Below are 18,901 nucleotides of genomic sequence, written 5' to 3'. Positions count from 1 at the left end.
GAAAGTTTGCAATATTTGGGGAGAATTGTAAGTTTTTTTCTCAAAGTGATATCCCTTTGTATCATTCAAAATTGATCGTGATTTGTTTAATTTAAACACTACGAAATAACCACCCACCTCTAGTTCGCGCGCTACCCAACACTCAGCCATTTTTCATAGGGCATCACGGATGCTACTTTTTCCCGACCGAAGGATATTTGGTTTTTCCATCAAAACTCGTTGATTTCGAGACGTAAGTTTGACTTTCCCCGAAAGCTGTGATCGTATCGCGGACGAGAAGTGTGCATTTGGCAAGCGGAAAAGCAAAAGAAGGTCTCCAATCGGCCCTGAAAAAAGCAGCCAGCAGACGTCACACCTTTCAGACACCACTTACCAATACTACCAATACCACTACCTGCATAGACCAACACAACCAAAACAACTAGCGCTAGAAAAAAGTCCACTGAACCATCGCATAGGCAAGTCAAAGTACTGTATATAGTACTTTAGCCACCGACTTTTCGGGCTCTACGCATACTCAATCGAAAGCTGCATTGAACTTTTGGAAATATTACGCAAGTATTATTTCTGGTTGTACCGTTGGATAATCATGGCTCAGTAAATATGAATCCGCAACGAGAATACTCTGCTCAACGCACTCCGTGTGGAGACAAAGGCGAGACGCAATTCGCTGCCCACTGGCAGCTGCCCAACACCCACACTAGTACTTTCCCTAACAACCGATTCTTTGAAAACAACCTCAACGATGGACAGCGGCAGCAGCAGCAACAAGAAGCAGTCTCAATCTTCTCATCATGGCAAGTCCTCGTCTGGTGATTCCCAAAGGAAGTCCAGTGGTAGGTGCTCCTCTTATTAAAGTCCTCTCATACCGTCTTACATTTTCGCTATGCCTTAAATTTTTAGATTTGCATGCGAACAACAACAACAACAAGCAGCGGAATAGCCGGCGCCGGGAGCAGCTACCAACTCCACGCAACGACCAGCAACAACAGCAGAGGAACGTCAAGCAACAGCAACAACAAGGGCAGCAACCTGCTAAGCTACGTCCCAATGTGGACAAGCGTCCAAGGGCCAGGGGCGGCGGCGGTGGGGGGACGTATGACTTCCCTTCATCCCGCAGAGAAGACGGGGCTCCAGGCAGCTCCCGATTAGCGCTCCAGGGGGCCGGCTACCCCCGTAGCGGTGACTTTGATCATGAACTGAACTCTGTTTACGCGCAGGGCAGTAAGAAGCAGAACTTGAACCATCTGCTTAACTTCCACTGCGTTCCCAGGGAGCTGGAGCGTGGCCACCACCACCAGCACCAGCACCATGGTGTGGGCATTCGGAAGCAGCGGTATAACAAGGAACAATTTCTTCAGGCCAACTTCCAGTTCGTCATCCGTTTGGGAGCAAAGGCCCATGTTGATGGCTCGCCCGATGCCTTGATCGACTGGAGCTTCATTGAGCAGATCAACATCCAGACCACGGAGGAGTTGCAGTGTCCCATCTGTCTGTATCCCCCGGTGGCCGCCAAGCTCACGCGATGCGGGCACGCCTACTGCTGGCCGTGCTTGTTGCACTACCTCTCGCTGAGCGACAAGACCTGGCGCAAGTGTCCCATCTGCTACGACGCCATACATGCGGGAGATCTGAAGAGCTGCACCATCGAACAGCAGAGAGACTTTCAGATGGGTGAAAGGATCACCTTCCAGTTAATGCGCCGCCGCAAGGGTTCCATGTACATTGAAACGTGTGGAACAGCAGCTGGCGAAGCCAGTGAGAGGTTCCCCCTTCTGTCCGCTGGAGAAGAAGCCAAGCGGTACTCGAAGTTTTTGATCGCCAAGCGAGCCGACGTGGCCTCCATCATAGAGCGTGAACGTATCGAACTTGTGGCAGAGTCTGATGTGTCCTGTCCGGAGGACGTCTTTATTCAGCAGGCGCTCGTAATGCTCAATGAGCGAAGCGAGAAGTTGGGCCTGGAAAAGCCAGAGCCCAAAGAAGAGGAAGAAGCACCACCAGCTGTGGCTCTATGTCTCGAAAACGAAGCCAAAATTGATATTGAGAAGGCGGATGACGCCTCAATCTCCTCGGGAGAAGCTTCTAGCAGCCTGAGCTGCTCCTCGAGCAACAACAACAGCAATACCAACAAGTACTATTATTTCTACCAGTCCAACGATGGTCAGAACATCTATTTGCATCCCTTGAATGTGAAGATGCTTCAGGCCTGCTACGGCACCTTGGACTTGGGTCCCCTGTTGATCGAGGCGCAGATCATACAGAAGGAGCAGCACTCGATGGACGAGGAGCACCGCCGCAAGTTTACCTGTTTGGGCCACTTGCCGCTGACCTGCCAGTTTTCGGTCGTGGAGGTGGAACTTCAGCCGCCGATCGTCTCTGGTGGAATACTCAAGCTCTTCAAAGGTGGGTTTCCGGATTCTCAGTTGCGAGAAGTTTTATTAACAATGCTTCCTTGTTATAGAGGACCTTCTACACCGCAAAAAGGAGCGTCAGCGTCGAGAGCGCGAAGAACGCAAGCGGGAGCAGCACATCAACGAGATCAACGACCGCCAGATGGGCAAGTTGATTGCTAGCGCAGCTTATCTTAACCTAAACTCGGCCTACGAGTTTCCAACTGTGAGTATTCTCTTGCTATTCTGGTATTTATATTCATATCTCATTATGTTGTCGACAGTGTGGCTTCGAGGAGGCTTTGCCCCCTCCCAGTGGCTCTGTTCCCATAGCCATCGGCCAGGAGATCGGGCCGAGGTACTCTAATGCTGCCCTGGCAAGTCCCAAGCAGGAGTTGTGGCCCACTATTGGCAGTAGCTCGCCTGGCAGCGCTGCGGGATCACTAGAGTTCCAAGTGGGTGCCTGGGGGCGTTCTGCTCCACCACCGCCTAAGCCCATGGTGACCTACAGGGCCGTCGATGAGGACTTCGAGGAGCGGTCGGTAGGCCACTGGGGCTTGGGTGAACTTCTAGTGGGAGCCTTGGACCAGAAGAAGCAGAAAGGAGCAGGAAAGCCCAGTGCCGGCACTCCGGCGGCGGCCGAATCGAAGAAGCAGAAGAAGGCCAAGGGAAAGAAGATGGTCCCCCTGTTCGCCGTGGGCATGAACAGAGCTCCATAGAGCGTTACACGATTATATTGTATTTTCTGTTTGCTGCGAATATTTCAAAGTTATTTCAAATAACACGGGCACGTGATTGTTCATTTTGGAAGCAGATTTCAAAAATCATTCAGCTATGCTATAATTTAATCCAACTTATAATCACATAACACATATGCATAATCAATACAACAGTAACTCAATAAAGGAACCGATCCGTAGAACGTGATCCTGTTTGTGTAGGGATGGGTCAGCCCCACCTAATGGGCTGCTCCCCATTCTTTGACCTTTTGCGAAAAGCTCCGAGTCTGTGATGCCATGATTGCCTTGTTGAAACTAACTAGAAACAAAGTAATTTACATTCTCATTCAAAGGGTTCGAGGGAAAGGGGAGATTGGGAAATTTTGTCCATAGCTGTCGTCAGTTGCTGCCTTGCTGCACATCATCCTGCTCATCTGGAGCCACGTCGTCATAGGCGCGGCTTGTGGGCCTTCGGCGGGTTGGCGGACTCATCTTTGCCCTTCCATTGAGGGAGCACGCGCTTTTGGAACCGTTCTCTGGCGGTAGTTCCACGTACTCCTCGTCGGAATCGTCCCTCTCCTCCGCTGTGCCGTCCGTATCGTCGCCGTTGACGGAGCCAGTAGGACTGCCAGGCGGGCTCAGGGCCTGAATAATCCTGCCCTTCGACTCATTCCACAAGTTATTCAGTCGCTCCCGACCGAAGAGTAGCAGGAAGGCGTCGATGAACTCTCGCGACTTTTCCTCCCATTTGCTGATGATGTCCACCTTCACCTTGGTGAATTCTCGCTTCCCTCGAGTCTTCAGTTCATCCATCTTGTTCTGCAGCCGGAACTTCTTCTCGGAGAGGAAGGAAACATTGAGCTCCTTTGCCGAATAGCCCCGAGCCAGGTTCCTTCGGACATATACATCGTAGTCCTTGACGATCCTAGCCACAATATCCGAGGTGGAAACCCCTTCAGTTCGTTCCGTGACCACAAACATGCCCCGGGCCTTCAGCGGAGCATAGATATCGTTTACTCCTCCCGCTCCATAGGGAATGTCGTCGTGGGCTACAAAGTCTATTTTGTGCTCGTTCAGGAACTCGTCGTTCAGTGACCAGGGAGCATTGGCGACGATCTGAATAAACATAATGGGTTGCTATACAGGTCATAGAGGTTTCTTCCTAGTTCTTACCTCGTCCACGTAGCGGCAGTGGCGGACCGCCTCGTACCGCTCGAACCCGTTCATCACGGTGCGGCCCTTCATCCGAAGTGTGAGCTCGTCGTTGCAGACCCCCACGATAAGGTAAACGTTCGGGAAGATGTTCTTGGCCTGCATCAGCTGCCTGGCGTGGCCCTGGTGGAACAGGTCGTAGATGCCGTCGGCGTAGACCCTCACCCTGCGACTTGTCTGGCCGGAGCGGGCCATCTGGTAGGTGATTCTCTGAGTGTAGTCGCATCTCTCGAGCTCCAACATCGCCTTCTCGTCGTGGGAAAAAGGTGCAGGCTTACAAATGGTCTGGAAGATGATATAGGGGTAGATGATATTGAAACGCAAACCAGATTTTAAGAAGGACCTCTTACAAAGTTCTCAAAGTCCATGAATAACGGCAGCATCTTAAACTCGTGCATCTCTGTTGGCGTGGCTGGAGTCGTTGGCGCTTTGGAAAGAGTGACCTCCTCCTCCTCCTCAATATCCACTTCCGGCATTTTGTCCATGGCTTACAACAGTATGTGGATGAATCTAAGTACAACACAAGTGGTCCGCTTGAGGTGCTTCCAGCTGGACGACTGATTATGTAAAATCAGACGTCTAGATTCCGTCGCAAAATGCCAGGCCCACTGGAGCCTGGCATCGGGTCTCGAGCCGAGAGCTGTGGATGAGGCAACTGCGCACTAGCTGCCACGACGATCAGAATAAATTGGCGGCAACTGGTGTGGAATCAATACAATTGAGACCGGAGGCGCACGAGTTGGTCTCGGACTTGGAAGGCACATCCACACCCATCCATCCCCCTCCCCTCACTAGTCAATTGCCGCAAATTGAGGCGCAGGCAAATAGGAAGCGGAGGGTCGCCTGACTTGGCACGGGTCCGCCGATCAGGCGATCGGCCAGCGCATCTATATATACACCGTATGGCAGTGGCATTAAACAAATCAGAGAACCGTTTCCAGCCGGGAAATCGGTGAATGGGATTGGAGGTTCAATCAAGGCGAACGGTTTCATCATCGCTGGCAAAACAATTCCGTAATATCTATAGAGTCAGATGCGCAATAGCTGGCAGATAGATAGATATATAGATAGATATATACAGGTCTTTATGAACTGCAGCGAGTCTTTAATAGACTGGTTGGATAAACAAATCTTGGGTTTCCATCTATTAGTAATTAGTAAGTCTCTTTTCTATCGATTCAATTTTTATTTTTCAAAAAATATTTAACAAAGCATTGCAATAATTTCGCTATTGCCGGTTTCTGTTTTTTGTATTTTTCGAATTAAATTTCTTTTGTTTTCTCTCTATGTTGTTGGTGTTTTTCTTTCTTTGTTGTTGTTGTTGTTGTGATTGTGTTAACTTATAGTTTAATGTTATGCGAAATAATTTAATATAAATATTTCTAGATACATCCTCATGTTCACAAGCTACCGCTCCGCCTAATCGCAGGGCCTAATACAAAAAACAAGTCTTTTTTTTTTTGCCGAATTAGCTACAGGATTTGCAGAGGAGGAAGGGGGGAAAACGATGAAGGGGAAAGGGTTTGCGGAAGGAAGGATGGAACGCGAGTGCCAACTAAATCTAGTGGATTACAAATACCATTTAGAGCTAGAATAGAATAGAATCCTAGGGCATCTAGGGTGTGCCGTCGAACTATTTGAAACAAGAGTCACTTTACAGTAGCATCAGTAGACATTTGGAGGGGAAAAGGGACTCTCCCGCGGGACTGGACTCTCCCGCACTAAAATCAATTACTTCGTCGCTCAAACTCCGCCGTCTCCTCGCCGTCAGCGTCCTCATCCGGCGAACGACTTTGGTAGCTGCGACGCGCCAGCGAGGACCGCTTCTGCTTCTGTTTTCCGTTGAGTGAGCCGCTGCTTCCACTGCCCGAACTAAACTTCTCGGCCAGATCCAAGTACTCGTCGATGGAGCCACTGTAGTCATCCCCGTCCTCGGTGTCGTCTCCGTTCACGGATCTAGCAGGGCTTCCAGGGGGACTGAGTGCCTGCAGCAGCTTCCCCTTCGACTCGTTCCACAGATGGTTGAGGTTCTCGCGTCCGAACAGCAACAGGAAGTGGTCAATGAATTCGCGCGACTTCTCTTCCCACTTGGTGATGATGTCCACCTTGACCTTGGTCAGCTCGCGCTTTCCTCGCGACTTGAGTTCGTCCATTTTGTTCTGGAGACGAAACTTCTTCTCGGAAAGGAACGAAACGTTCAACTCCTTGGCGGAGTAGCCTCGGGCAAGGTTCCGGCGCACATAGAGATCGTAGTCCTTGACGATTCTGGCCACAATGTCTGAGGTGGACACTCCCTCTGTCCGCTCCGTGGCCACAAACATGCCTCGCGCTTTGAGCGGAGCATAGATGTCATCCATTCCATCGGTGCCGTAGGGAATGTCGTCGTGGGCCACAAAGTCAATCTTATTGTCGGCAATGAACTCGTCCGACAGGGTCCACGGAGCGTTTTGAACAATCTGCCGATTGGAATCCATCATTAATAGAGCTGGTGGAGAACCAGACGCCCGAGCAACATACCTCATCCACATAGCGGCAGTGACGCACGCCCTCGTAACGCTCGAAACCATTCATCACTGTGCGGCCCTTCATTCGGTGGGTCAGGTCATCGTTGCACACACCCACTATCAAGTAGACGTTGGGGAAAATGTTCTTGGCCTGCATCAGCTGCCTGGCGTGGCCCTGGTGGAACAGATCGTAGATACCGTCGGCGTAGACCCTCACCCTGCGACTTGTCTGACCCGACCGGGCCATCTGGTAGGTGATTCTCTGAGTGTAGTCGCACCGTTCACGCTCCAAGATAGCTTCTTCGTCGTGGGAGTAGGGAGCCGGTTTGCAAATGGTCTGAAATGGAAGGGTAATTGTAACAAAGGACACTTCCAGACAATCTCTAAAGCTTACCGCAAAGTCCGAGGCTCCGCTGCCATTTGAAAACTGCTGTGGCTGCGAGGTTGAGGGGCCGGCGGCTAAGGCGGGCTCTGTGTGTGGCACATACTTGCGCTTGCCGCCGCTGAGGTAATCCTCCGTGCACGTTGCCGTCGATGTAGAGCCACTGGTGGGCAGCAAGTCCTCGGCGGAAGCTGCCTCCCCCCCATCATCAATGTCGCTCTGTGAGATGGTGCGAGTGCTGTCCCGCAAGGTGGTGGCCGAGGCGGTGAACTCGCTGGCGCTTTCGTTTATCACGATAACGCTTTCAACGAGCCCAGACTTTGACTTGGACTTGCCGTTCTGACCCAAACTAGGACTAGTTGTGCGCTGATCCGACGAGCCGGCGGTGGAGGGCATGTCGATGGCTGTCTCGTAGGAACGCTTGCGAGTGGTCAACGTGGAGACGGGTGTGGTGCTGGACCTGGAGGGCGTGGTCGGGGGCGATGTGCTGTTAATTGTGCTTTTGGCGAGTATCGATGAGGTGGCCATCGCAGCGAATGTTTTGGAGCGGCAGTTTTAATGATTTCTCAAAACACTGGCTGAGATTCAAGGATCCAATAACTGTAAAATAGGGAAAAAACGATGTAGATTATTAAGATTAGGACTAAATATACGAGAATCTTTCCGATTAATCAGAAAACTAATTTATGTGGCCCGTGTTGTTTACAAATAGTTTAAATCGAATCTAAAGTCTAAAAATAAAAGCCTATTTGCGCATCAACGGACACCACCTCCGCACTGCAGTTTCCAACCCACTTTATGGAATTGAAAAGTGACACACTGAAGGGGAATATTAATGGGAGTTGGAGCCAACGTCCGCTGACAACACGTGACACCAGCCCACGGCTGGCCCTCCCCCCGGCCAGCCCCCTTGAACCACGGCCAAATTGATTTTATTTTTAATTGCCAAATGGGTGATTTAATTCGCCACGCGCATCGAACCACAGAAATTCCTGGGAATCGGAGGCAGCGCCAATAAAACACAAACCACAACTAGCAGCGCCTGCTGGTAAACAACAACAGTAATAGACTTTGCTGTGGCAAGAGGAAGGCAAAACAATGTCTGGTGAGAGCGCAGGGCGCTCCGAACTAGTTCCGACCTGGGCTGCACTTTACGTAAACAATGCAGGCGCGCACATGCGCCAGAGCAGGCAGACACGATGACCCACAACCCCAAGCTGTCAGAGCGCGAGAGGGGAGCCCTGATTTGGTGCTCTCACCAATCAGCTGTTGGGTGCGTGCTTGATATTATTTTTAAATATTTGAATATGTATTCCGCCAGCCAGACAAGACCGATTCCCATGTATTATGCATATTTATCTGAGGTGCTTATGTCAGAAAACATTCTGTGTTGTCACTGGGAGTACGTCACAGACCCGGTTGGCAGGTTCTCTGCTTCTTCCAGTGAAAAATTCCACTTTCGGGCCCCAAAACTGAGACGAAAGTGCGTGCTTGTGGGGGCTTCGAGTAGTAATTTCTAAATGAGTCATATCTGCCGGCAATACCGATTAAAATTCTCATTATATACATAATTATTAAAACTATTCTCATTTTTTTTTCAAATGCTAATTTAGTTGCCAGGCCGATTTCAACACTCCTTCGGTAATCTTTGCCAACAATCAACGTCACAAGTTCGAGTCGTACGATGGGGAACAGTAGTGACTAACCCTGATGACTCCTTCCAACATTAATTGCTTTCAATTATATTTATAAGAACATACGATAGCGGTCACCTTCACTTCACAATCTGCATAGTACAACCTCCATTGCAACGGAAGCTATATTTTTGGCAAAAACTGACACGGGATATTAAAACACTGTTATCGGCGTGATAACTGAAGCCACAATAAATTAACACATCCGCTAACCCGAGGCATCACTGTAGTGGATTAGGCCATCGATGACGGTGGCAGCCGCCGCCTCCAGCAAAGTGATTCAAAAGGTAAACAAAACCGGGAGGAGAATGTGTCAGCGGCCAGTGTGGGAGAAGTGTGGGACCTCTGAAATCGATTTCTTAATTGCCTTGCACTAAAAGCAGGTGGGAGATAAGATTCTGGTGGACCTGCTGTTACCTTATCTGCCCAAAAATAGTTAAAGAAAGTGTGTGGGCGACAGGCGCTTCCGTTGCACTCGAAGCCCGATATTGAACACGATATTTGTGTTTCTCGTTTGGCGGAAAAAGGCCTTGTTTCCACACTACTGATAAAGATAAGAAAAAAACACAAAATTATACTAAGTACGCTCCGAGGGCGATAATCATCGTCTGCCCGGATCTTGCCAGCCTGGCAAGGGAAAACAATCCCTATCAGCACGGGATTTTTGTTCTCGAAGTATTTTCCCCAGACCGAGGTCAAGTTAATTACATGGAGTATATATTAAGCAACAATTATGATTTTTAAATTGGTCCTCAGACAAATCTTCTTAGAATATCCAGATGACTTTCTCCACATCAGGTTTAAACATTTTTCTCAACAAGTTTTTGCCAAAAATCACGTAAAACAAGAGCTAGGTTTTATGAGGTTGGGGGGTTAAGCTCCTCGTGGGGCCAAAGAACTTTGGCGAGTGTTTTGGAGCTTACTCTTTGGATGATGATTCGCCTTTGGCCAAAACAAGCCGATGGGTCGAAAGTACAGTTCCCAACTCTGAAAATAGAAAAGCCGAGGTTCATTCAAATCTCCACGCGTATGCGGGCATTCGCCATTGATAAGCCCCGAAGAGGTGGGACGATTATAGAATTAACGTGGAGTGTACTACTGTATTTTAAGTAGAATATACTACATATGCCGTGATAACCTTGTGGGGCGTGGGGTCTATCGATAATGGACTACACCGAAAAGTTGTTTGACGTCAACTGTGATTTTTGGAATGAATACGCTCTTTGTAAATTTTGGGATGCTACGAAAGAAGTACGTGAGAAAATGTAGTTTGTATTATCGACTGTTGAAACAGGTAGTAATTTCCACCTGTAGACACGTTTCAATCTCCAAATAACTGGGCTTGTGGGGATTATTTTGCAGATAAGATTGTCGGAAGCTATTGCACAATGCTGGTGGCCTCTCTGTCTCTCGCGGGTACTCCTACGCACAAGCCCCAATTCATTGAGCAGAAGCCAAAACAGCTGACTCTGATAGTGCGTGTGATCTGCACGCGTACTCCCGCTCATTTTGCGTCGGCTCTCGCTCTCTGTTGTGGTTTGGTCAAACGAGAGAGCGGGGGCAGCAACGGTAAAAGGCTCTTGGGAAAGTGGAGCACTGCTGGCTGCCCCAGTGGCCGAAAATGGTTACCTTGGTGCGGTGTTAGCAAACCAAAAGCGATGATGATGCGGCAGCTCTGGGGAAATCGTACGATCGCAGGGCAAAGTACGACGCGTCATCGTGCCCAATGCCAGGGCAGAGCGACAAGGCGGGGGCAGAGGGCGTTGCAAGCATAGACATACGACGAGAGCATGACGTGGCGCCGACTTGCCGGTTGGGGGACGACGAATCATGAAAATCGATAAGACGCGGCAGCGCAGCTGCAGCAGCTATTTGGTGAGGCAAGTGGAGCAGAGAGGCGAAAAGTCTGGGCGAGATGATTATGTAAACAAAAGAGCCTTGAAGAAGTCGCCCCAATTGAGCAGAAAACCGAACGCTCCATAACCATTGCCACCACTCAATACTTACTTTCCACTTTCTTCCAAATCGGAGAAAATCAATGGCGTCGCCGCGTTTGCTTTTGCTTATTATAAACACCCGATTGGCCAGCTGGAATGACACACGCACAAAGTGACTGCACTTGCTCGGTTTAATTATTCTGTGGCTCTTGCAGGTCGCTGCTTATGGGCCCACCGTTCACTTGTTATTGTTTTCTACAGCACGAATTACGAATAGCAAGTAAGAATAATAGAGATGTTTTGAAAACGGCGATGTTTTCTCTAAGCTTCACTGGCCACACTAATTTCTCTTTCTGGCTTTTACGAGCCACGTGATTAGATATGGGATACCTCAAAGCCACTATCGATAACTCGTATTAGGCGGGAGAACAGAAATTCAAAGTTCGAAATGAAATATTTATAAGCCTGTTTTATCTTAAAGTTCTCAATTAGTTTTCAAACTACCTACGTAAAGCTACATCCATCACATTCTGCGTACCGTTTTTTATAAATCTAAGTAAATATCGATTTATTTTGTGGTATACCAGCAAAAACTTTCGACAGGTTCGATTTTGATAAACTAAGGCTATGGGGATTTAGCTAAACCTCTTCTGGAGGCTGCCTCAGGTGCTCTGGTATCTGCTGCAGCTCTGTTTTAGACGCTTGCATGGCTACTCCCTCGGGCAGGTTGCGCTCAATGTATTCCAGAAAGGTGTCCAACGTTGAACCAGTCAGTTTGTGGAAGTTCATGTAGCGGAAATGGGTACGGACCTCGTACTGAACACGGTGCTTCTTGTAGATGTGCACCGATTTTAGTAATGTCATGCGGTCGTGGTGCGCTTTACGGGGAGACCAACTGAAAGTATTCAGGAAGTTAAAGTACCCAATCCTATGACATTGAGGCAATTAGGACGTTGTCTTACCACTTGCCCTTCTCGATTCCCAAGTGGTCGGCTGCCGTGGTGGCGAACCATGTATAACTCTTCAGCACCGCAGGATCAACCCCACGAAGCTCTATCTCCAACTTGCTGTATAACTTATCCGGTTCCGGGGCAGGTATCGTATTGGGTGAGCCATTCGACGCTGTGGTTACGCTGGTGGCCACAGAGGCAAGCGCCCGCACTGACTGCGTCCAGGGTAGAGTTTTTAATGCCTGCAAAATTTATTTTTTATTTATATTTATATATTCTTTGAAAATTTAATGATAAATACCTGCAGCATATTTTTTATTTACAACAAGAATTATGCAAGTTCCTCATATGGTGCTTGAACCTAACGCGTTTTGAAAAATACCGAAAAATACTGCTGTCAGTGCTGTCAGACTCTGACAGCCAAAGTCACTATATGGGGAAAAGTCACTAAATAGTGATAGCCCACGGCAAGGATCCGATCCTTTGCCAAAGATAGAGCCTTCCCCGTGGGCCCTATAGTGGCTCCAAGCACTTTTGTGGATTTTTGAAGGGGACCCTCCAGAAAATTGGACAAAAAATCTAAAAAATAATTTGTTCTTAGATTTTGATGCAGATTTGTAGAGAATCGATCTACAAATCGTTTAAGGTAGTCCGCTCAAGAATCGGATGATTTTTGCCAAAGATAGAGCCTCCCCGTGGGCCCTATGGTGGATCCAAGCACTTTTGTGGATTTTTGAAGGGGACCCTCCAGAAAACAAAAAAAATCCAGACAAAAAATCTAAAAAATATTATGCTCTTAGATTTTGATGCAGATTTGTGGAGAATCGATCTACAAATCGTTTAAGGTAGTCCGCTCAAGAATCGGATAATTTTTGCCAAAGATAGAGCCTTCCCCGTGGGGCCTATAGCGGCTCCAAGAGCTTTTGTGGATTTTTGAAGGGGACCCTCCAGAAAATTTGACAAAAAATCTAAAAAATATTATGTTCTTAGATTTTGATGCAGATTTGTGGAGAATCGATCTACAAATCGTTTAAGGTAGTCCGCTCAAGAATCGGATAATTTTTGCCAAAGATAGAGCCTTTCCCGTGGGGCCTATAGCGGCTCCAAGCACTTTTGTGGATTTTTGAAGGGGACCCTCCAGGAAATTTGACAAAAAATCTAAAAAATATTATGTTTTTAGATTTTGATGCTGATTGGTGGAGAATCGATTTACAAATCGTTTAAGATAGTCCGCTCAAGAATCGGATAATTTTTACCAAAGATAGAGCCTTCCCCGTGGGCCCTATAGTGGCTCCAAGCACTTTTGTGGATTTTTGAAGGGGACCCTCCAGGAAATTTGACAAAAAATCTAAAAAATATTATGTTTTTAGATTTTGATGCTGATTGGTGGAGAATCGATTTACAAATCGTTTAAGATAGTCCGCTCAAGAATCGGATGATTTTTGCCAAAGATAGAGCCTTCCCCGTGGGCCCTATAGTGGCTCCAAACACTTTTGTGGATTTTTGAAGGGGACCCTCCAGAAAATTTGACAAAAAATCTAAAAAATATTATGTTCTTAGATTTTGATGCAGATTTGTGGAGAATCGATCTACAAATCGTTCAAGGTAGTCCGCTCAAGAATCGGATGATTTTTGCCAAAGATAGAGCCTTCCCCGTGGGCCCTATAGTGGCTCCAAGCACTTTTGTGGATTTTTGAAAGGGACCCTCCAGAAAATTTGACAAAAAATCTAAAAAATATTATGTTCTTAGATTTTGATGCAGATTTGTGGAGAATCGATCTACAAATCGTTCAAGGTAGTCCGCTCAAGAATCGGATGATTTTTGCCAAAGATAGAGCCTTCCCCGTGGGGCCTATAGCGGCTCCAAGAGCTTTTGTGGATTTTTGAAGGGGACCCTCCAGAAAATTTGACAAAAAATCTAAAAAATATTATGTTCTTAGATTTTGATGCAGATTTGTGGAGAATCGATCTACAAATCGTTCAAGGTAGTCCGCTCAAGAATCGGATGATTTTTGCCAAAGATAGAGCCTTCCCCGTGGGCCCTATAGTGGCTCCAAGCACTTTTGTGGATTTTTGAAGGGGACCCTCCAGGAAATTTGACAAAAAATCTAAAAAATATTATGTTTTTAGATTTTGATGCTGATTGGTGGAGAATCGATTTACAAATCGTTTAAGATAGTCCGCTCAAGAATCGGATAATTTTTACCAAAGATAGAGCCTTCCCCGTGGGCCCTATAGTGGCTCCAAGCACTTTTGTGGATTTTTGAAGGGGACCCTCCAGGAAATTTGACAAAAAATCTAAAAAATATTATGTTCTTAGATTTTGATGCTGATTGGTGGAGAATCGATTTAGAAATCGTTTAAGATAGTCCGCTCAAGAATCGGATGATTTTTGCCAAAGATAGAGCCTTCCCCGTGGGCCCTATAGTGGCTCCAAACACTTTTGTGGATTTTTGAAGGGGACCCTCCAGAAAATTTGACAAAAAATCTAAAAAATATTATGTTTTTAGATTTTGATGCTGATTGGTGGAGAATCGATTTACAAATCGTTTAAGATAGTCCGCTCAAGAATCGGATGATTTTTGCCAAAGATAGAGCCTTCCCCGTGGGCCCTATAGTGGCTCCAAACACTTTTGTGGATTTTTGAAGGGGACCCTCCAGAAAATTTGACAAAAAATCTAAAAAATATTATGTTCTTAGATTTTGATGCAGATTTGTGGAGAATCGATCTACAAATCGTTCAAGGTAGTCCGCTCAAGAATCGGATGATTTTTGCCAAAGATAGAGCCTTCCCCGTGGGGCCTATAGCGGCTCCAAGAGCTTTTGTGGATTTTTGAAGGGGACCCTCCAGAAAATTTGACAAAAAATCTAAAAAATATTATGTTCTTAGATTTTGATGCAGATTTGTGGAGAATCGATCTACAAATCGTTCAAGGTAGTCCGCTCAAGAATCGGATGATTTTTGCCAAAGATAGAGCCTTCCCCGTGGGCCCTATAGTGGCTCCAAGCACTTTTGTGGATTTTTGAAGGGGACCCTCCAGGAAATTTGACAAAAAATCTAAAAAATATTATGTTCTTAGATTTAGATGCTGATTGGTGGAGAATCGATTTACAAATCGTTTAAGATAGTCCGCTCAAGAATCGGATGATTTTTGCCAAAGATAGAGCCTTCCCCGTGGGCCCTATAGTGGCTCCAAACACTTTTGTGGATTTTTGAAGGGGACCCTCCAGAAAATTTGACAAAAAATCTAAAAAATATTATGTTCTTAGATTTTGATGCAGATTTGTGGAGAATCGATCTACAAATCGTTCAAGGTAGTCCGCTCAAGAATCGGATAATTTTTACCAAAGATAGAGCCTTCCCCGTGGGCCCTATAGTGGCTCCAAGCACTTTTGTGGATTTTTGAAGGGGACCCTCCAGGAAATTTGACAAAAAATCTAAAAAATATTATGTTCTTAGATTTTGATGCTGATTGGTGGAGAATCGATTTAGAAATCGTTTAAGATAGTCCGCTCAAGAATCGGATGATTTTTGCCAAAGATAGAGCCTTCCCCGTGGGCCCTATAGTGGCTCCAAGCACTTTTGTGGATTTTTGAAAGGGACCCTCCAGAAAATTTGACAAAAAATCTAAAAAATATTATGTTGTTAGATTTTGATGCAGATTTGTGGAGAATCGATCTACAAATCGTTCAAGGTAGTCCGCTCAAGAATCGGATGATTTTTGCCAAAGATAGAGCCTTCCCCGTGGGGCCTATAGCGGCTCCAAGAGCTTTTGTGGATTTTTGAAGGGGACCCTCCAGAAAATTTGACAAAAAATCTAAAAAATATTATGTTCTTAGATTTTGATGCAGATTTGTGGAGAATCGATCTACAAATCGTTCAAGGTAGTCCGCTCAAGAATCGGATGATTTTTGCCAAAGATAGAGCCTTCCCCGTGGGCCCTATAGTGGCTCCAAGCACTTTTGTGGATTTTTGAAGGGGACCCTCCAGGAAATTTGACAAAAAATCTAAAAAATATTATGTTTTTAGATTTTGATGCTGATTGGTGGAGAATCGATTTACAAATCGTTTAAGATAGTCCGCTCAAGAATCGGATAATTTTTACCAAAGATAGAGCCTTCCCCGTGGGCCCTATAGTGGCTCCAAGCACTTTTGTGGATTTTTGAAGGGGACCCTCCAGGAAATTTGACAAAAAATCTAAAAAATATTATGTTCTTAGATTTTGATGCTGATTGGTGGAGAATCGATTTAGAAATCGTTTAAGATAGTCCGCTCAAGAATCGGATGATTTTTGCCAAAGATAGAGCCTTCCCCGTGGGCCCTATAGTGGCTCCAAACACTTTTGTGGATTTTTGAAGGGGACCCTCCAGAAAATTTGACAAAAAATCTAAAAAATATTATGTTTTTAGATTTTGATGCTGATTGGTGGAGAATCGATTTACAAATCGTTTAAGATAGTCCGCTCAAGAATCGGATGATTTTTGCCAAAGATAGAGCCTTCCCCGTGGGCCCTATAGTGGCTCCAAACACTTTTGTGGATTTTTGAAGGGGACCCTCCAGAAAATTTGACAAAAAATCTAAAAAATATTATGTTCTTAGATTTTGATGCAGATTTGTGGAGAATCGATCTACAAATCGTTCAAGGTAGTCCGCTCAAGAATCGGATGATTTTTGCCAAAGATAGAGCCTTCCCCGTGGGGCCTATAGCGGCTCCAAGAGCTTTTGTGGATTTTTGAAGGGGACCCTCCAGAAAATTTGACAAAAAATCTAAAAAATATTATGTTCTTAGATTTTGATGCAGATTTGTGGAGAATCGATCTACAAATCGTTCAAGGTAGTCCGCTCAAGAATCGGATGATTTTTGCCAAAGATAGAGCCTTCCCCGTGGGCCCTATAGTGGCTCCAAGCACTTTTGTGGATTTTTGAAGGGGACCCTCCAGGAAATTTGACAAAAAATCTAAAAAATATTATGTTTTTAGATTTTGATGCTGATTGGTGGAGAATCGATTTACAAATCGTTTAAGATAGTCCGCTCAAGAATCGGATAATTTTTACCAAAGATAGAGCCTTCCCCGTGGGCCCTATAGTGGCTCCAAGCACTTTTGTGGATTTTTGAAGGGGACCCTCCAGGAAATTTGACAAAAAATCTAAAAAATATTATGTTCTTAGATTTAGATGCTGATTGGTGGAGAATCGATTTACAAATCGTTTAAGATAGTCCGCTCAAGAATCGGATGATTTTTGCCAAAGATAGAGCCTTCCCCGTGGGCCCTATAGTGGCTCCAAACACTTTTGTGGATTTTTGAAGGGGACCCTCCAGAAAATTTGACAAAAAATCTAAAAAATATTATGTTCTTAGATTTTGATGCAGATTTGTGGAGAATCGATCTACAAATCGTTCAAGGTAGTCCGCTCAAGAATCGGATGATTTTTGCCAAAGATAGAGCCTTCCCCGTGACCCTATAGTGGCTCCAAGCACTTTTGTGGATTTTTGAAGGGGACCCTCCAGAAAATTTGACAAAAAATCTAAAAAATATTATGTTCTTAGGGGACCCTCCAGAAAATTTGACAAAAAATCTAAAAAATATTATGTTTTTAGATTTTGATGCTGATTGGTGGAGAATCGATTTACAAATCGTTTAAGATAGTCCGCTCAAGAATCGGATGATTTTTGCCAAAGATAGAGCCTTCCCCGTGGGCCCTATAGTGGCTCCAAACACTTTTGTGGATTTTTGAAGGGGACCCTCCAGAAAATTTGACAAAAAATCTAAAAAATATTATGTTCTTAGATTTTGATGCAGATTTGTGGAGAATCGATCTACAAATCGTTCAAGGTAGTCCGCTCAAGAATCGGATGATTTTTGCCAAAGATAGAGCCTTCCCCGTGGGGCCTATAGCGGCTCCAAGAGCTTTTGTGGATTTTTGAAGGGGACCCTCCAGAAAATTTGACAAAAAATCTAAAAAATATTATGTTCTTAGATTTTGATGCAGATTTGTGGAGAATCGATCTACAAATCGTTCAAGGTAGTCCGCTCAAGAATCGGATGATTTTTGCCAAAGATAGAGCCTTCCCCGTGGGCCCTATAGTGGCTCCAAGCACTTTTGTGGATTTTTGAAGGGGACCCTCCAGGAAATTTGACAAAAAATCTAAAAAATATTATGTTTTTAGATTTTGATGCTGATTGGTGGAGAATCGATTTACAAATCGTTTAAGATAGTCCGCTCAAGAATCGGATAATTTTTACCAAAGATAGAGCCTTCCCCGTGGGCCCTATAGTGGCTCCAAGCACTTTTGTGGATTTTTGAAGGGGACCCTCCAGGAAATTTGACAAAAAATCTAAAAAATATTATGTTCTTAGATTTAGATGCTGATTGGTGGAGAATCGATTTACAAATCGTTTAAGATAGTCCGCTCAAGAATCGGATGATTTTTGCCAAAGATAGAGCCTTCCCCGTGGGCCCTATAGTGGCTCCAAACACTTTTGTGGATTTTTGAAGGGGACCCTCCAGAAAATTTGACAAAAAATCTAAAAAATATTATGTTCTTAGATTTTGATGCAGATTTGTGGAGAATCGATCTACAAATCGTTCAAGGTAGTCCGCTCAAGAATCGGATGATTTTTGCCAAAGATAGAGCCTTCCCCGTGACCCTATAGTGGCTCCAAGCACTTTTGTGGATTTTTGAAGGGGACCCTCCAGAAAATTTGACAAAAAATCTAAAAAATATTATGTTCTTAGATTTTGATGCAGATTTGTGGAGAATCGATCTACAAATCGTTTAAGGTAGTCCGCTCAAGAATCGGATGATTTTTGCCAAAGATAGAGCCTTTCCCGTGGGGCCTATAGCGGCTCCAAGCACTTTTGTGGATTTTTGAAGGGGACCCTCCAGAAAATTTGACAAAAAATCTAAAAAATATTATGTTCTTAGATTTTGATGCAGATTTGTGGAGAATCGATCTACAAATCGTTTAAGGTAGTCCGCTCAAGAATCGGATGATGTTTGCCATAGATAGAGCCTTCCCCGTGGGCCCTATAGTGGCTCCACAACAAATCCACAAATGTGCTTGAAGCCACTATAGGGCACTATAGCCACTTTTTTATGTTTTATATTT

General features: G+C 45.5%; 4 protein-coding genes across 5 annotated transcripts; 1 reads left to right on the top strand and 3 right to left on the bottom strand.

Moving 5' to 3' along the window:
- The first annotated feature begins 27 nt into the window (after positions 1-27).
- Positions 28-3,312, top strand: LOC108126257 (E3 ubiquitin-protein ligase RNF10). Its single transcript, XM_017242734.3, has 4 exons — positions 28-836; positions 904-2,403; positions 2,462-2,616; positions 2,675-3,312. Exons 1-4 carry the CDS (start codon positions 746-748, stop codon positions 3,107-3,109), a joined length of 2,181 nt encoding a protein of 726 aa, XP_017098223.2. The 5' UTR covers positions 28-745; the 3' UTR covers positions 3,110-3,312.
- Pcyt2 (Phosphocholine cytidylyltransferase 2) lies at positions 3,218-4,934 on the bottom strand. The gene is made up of 3 exons (XM_017242739.3): positions 4,672-4,934; positions 4,283-4,606; positions 3,218-4,225 (listed from the first exon to the last, which is right to left on the bottom strand). Exons 1-3 carry the CDS (start codon positions 4,804-4,806, stop codon positions 3,509-3,511), a joined length of 1,176 nt encoding a protein of 391 aa, XP_017098228.2. The 5' UTR covers positions 4,807-4,934; the 3' UTR covers positions 3,218-3,508.
- A 702-nt stretch (positions 4,935-5,636) lies between these two features.
- Positions 5,637-11,147, bottom strand: Pcyt1 (Phosphocholine cytidylyltransferase 1). 2 transcript variants are annotated; one of them, XM_017242735.3, is made up of 4 exons: positions 10,909-11,147; positions 7,220-7,807; positions 6,839-7,162; positions 5,637-6,777 (listed from the first exon to the last, which is right to left on the bottom strand). In XM_017242735.3, the coding sequence occupies exons 2-4, from the start codon at positions 7,733-7,735 to the stop codon at positions 6,049-6,051; spliced, it is 1,569 nt and encodes a 522-aa protein (XP_017098224.2). In that variant the 5' UTR covers positions 7,736-7,807; positions 10,909-11,147; the 3' UTR covers positions 5,637-6,048. The 2 variants fall into 2 exon arrangements, with proteins under 2 accessions (XP_017098224.2, XP_017098225.2); XM_017242736.3 differs by lacking the exon at positions 10,909-11,147 and adding an exon at positions 8,235-8,340.
- A 242-nt stretch (positions 11,148-11,389) lies between these two features.
- On the bottom strand, positions 11,390-12,215 carry mRpS10 (mitochondrial ribosomal protein S10). Its single transcript, XM_017242684.3, has 3 exons — positions 12,090-12,215; positions 11,801-12,030; positions 11,390-11,733 (listed from the first exon to the last, which is right to left on the bottom strand). The coding sequence occupies exons 1-3, from the start codon at positions 12,096-12,098 to the stop codon at positions 11,478-11,480; spliced, it is 495 nt and encodes a 164-aa protein (XP_017098173.2). The 5' UTR covers positions 12,099-12,215; the 3' UTR covers positions 11,390-11,477.
- Positions 12,216-18,901: the final 6,686 nt, after the last annotated feature.

This window comes from Drosophila bipectinata, chromosome 3L, assembly GCF_030179905.1.
Source record: "Drosophila bipectinata strain 14024-0381.07 chromosome 3L, DbipHiC1v2, whole genome shotgun sequence".
Taxonomy (NCBI): domain Eukaryota; kingdom Metazoa; phylum Arthropoda; class Insecta; order Diptera; family Drosophilidae; genus Drosophila; species Drosophila bipectinata.
Note: the sequence above shows the minus strand (reverse complement) of the source record. Positions and strands in the feature narration are given on the sequence as shown.